This window comes from Salpingoeca rosetta (assembly GCF_000188695.1).
Source record: "Salpingoeca rosetta unplaced genomic scaffold supercont1.8, whole genome shotgun sequence".
NCBI lineage: Eukaryota > Choanoflagellata > Craspedida > Salpingoecidae > Salpingoeca > Salpingoeca rosetta.
In genome coordinates this window covers 1,392,541-1,394,005 of record NW_004754926.1, presented here as the reverse complement: position 1 = coordinate 1,394,005, position 1,465 = coordinate 1,392,541, and the positions used below count along the sequence as shown (strand labels likewise).

The 1,465-nt window shown below is 58.7% G+C and overlaps 1 protein-coding gene across 1 annotated transcript in view; it reads right to left on the bottom strand.

Moving 5' to 3' along the window:
- Positions 1 to 1,465, bottom strand: part of PTSG_12079 (uncharacterized protein) — a gene marked incomplete at both ends in the record, with an annotated part of 7,849 nt that overhangs the window by 4,355 nt on the left and 2,029 nt on the right. The window contains 2 exons of the mRNA XM_004995450.1: positions 46 to 370; positions 951 to 1,397. Of these exons, the coding sequence (XP_004995507.1) occupies positions 46 to 370; positions 951 to 1,397 (772 nt within the window). The remainder of the gene's footprint in view (positions 1 to 45; positions 371 to 950; positions 1,398 to 1,465) is intronic.

Sequence of the window (1,465 nt, the reverse complement as noted above, 5' to 3'; positions counted from 1 at the left end):
CTGGTCTGCAGCCGGCGTCGCAGAGACAGGAGGTCTTCTGCACACCGTAGGTGCGCTCTAGGAGGGCAGCAACCGCCTCAAAGTCATCGAGGTCAACGTCACTGTCGAGCAACATGTCGAGGACCTCAGCGGAGACGTAGAGTGGAAGCACGCGACCAGGGTGCGCGCCAACAGCAGCGCACAACGTCTTGAACCGACGCACCCAGCGTGTGACGTCCGAGCACTTAAAACCTGCCATCTTATCGATGGGCAAGCGTGCTGCGGACGCAGGGACGCTCTGCGGCGTGCGTGGTGTTGCGGCTGTCGAAGATGCGGGCGCCGACGAAGCGTCCTCGAAGGCGTCCTCATCCTCCTCGCTCGGATTCGGCACCTTGGGGGTGCGACGTGGTTGGGCCGTAGAAGAACGTGTTCCAACAGTCATACCTGCAGCTGAACAGAACAGAGCAAGAGGGAGCCAGAGAGAGCAAGAGAGACACAAGTGAAAGCGGAGGCGCTTGATGCAGAACAACGGAGCTCAATGCACACAAACAAACGAACGGATCGCACCATCGACAGAAGGAGAGACAGGGCTCAATGATCACCAAATGTTAAGGGGAAGTGCGTGTGTGGGTTTAATGTGCAAGGAGGGGAGAGCAGACGGGCCCGGAGGCAGAAGAGACGGGCAGCAAGCGCAGGGAACAGGCACACGAACGTGTGCAGCAGGAACACCACAAGCACAAGCGAACGGTGACTCGCGTGGAACAACTCAGCTCAAGAACAACAAGAGGAAAATCTGCCAAGATATGGAAGGAAAGTCGACACCAACAAGCACACAGCAGCCTTGTGGGGAAATCCCCACAAGACCGCGACACGACATACAGAGATGTTGAAAACCAAAGCAGCGGGGTAATTCAAACATGTACATCAAACGATGAGCATGCCAGTGAAAGGCATGACCACACACGCCTCACAACACCAGCGTCGATGCCAGCGGCGATGAGCTTGGCCTCGACGGTGATGAAGAAGAGGTTGGCATCCTGCTCAGCGCCAGCGAAGACCTTGATGCCGTCTGCGCTAATTGAGCTGGGTCTCATAATCTGTTGTAAGTTCGGCACGATGGTGTAGTTGACGGCGGAGTTCTTCTTGGCAACCTTGAAGGGCCCGCGCCAGGGCTTGCCCCGTTTGAGCTTTGCGCCGGTCGGGACGCGCGGCACATGGAGAAGCACAAGGTCGCCAGCCTTGAACTCCTTGTACTTATCGGCCTTGTGCTGGTTGAGCTCCTCGCGGGCCTGCGTCGCATCCGCCAGCAGCTCCTTGGCGCGGGCGTGAGCCTGGTGCAGGGCGCTCAACACGTCCACCATGTGGCCGGACACGTCTTCGGGTATGTCGGACAGGATGCTGGTGACGCTGGTCGGAGGCTCGCAGCCGAACCGCAGGAAGTACGGCGTGTTGCCGACGGTTGGGTGGAAGCTGGTGTTGTAGGCCA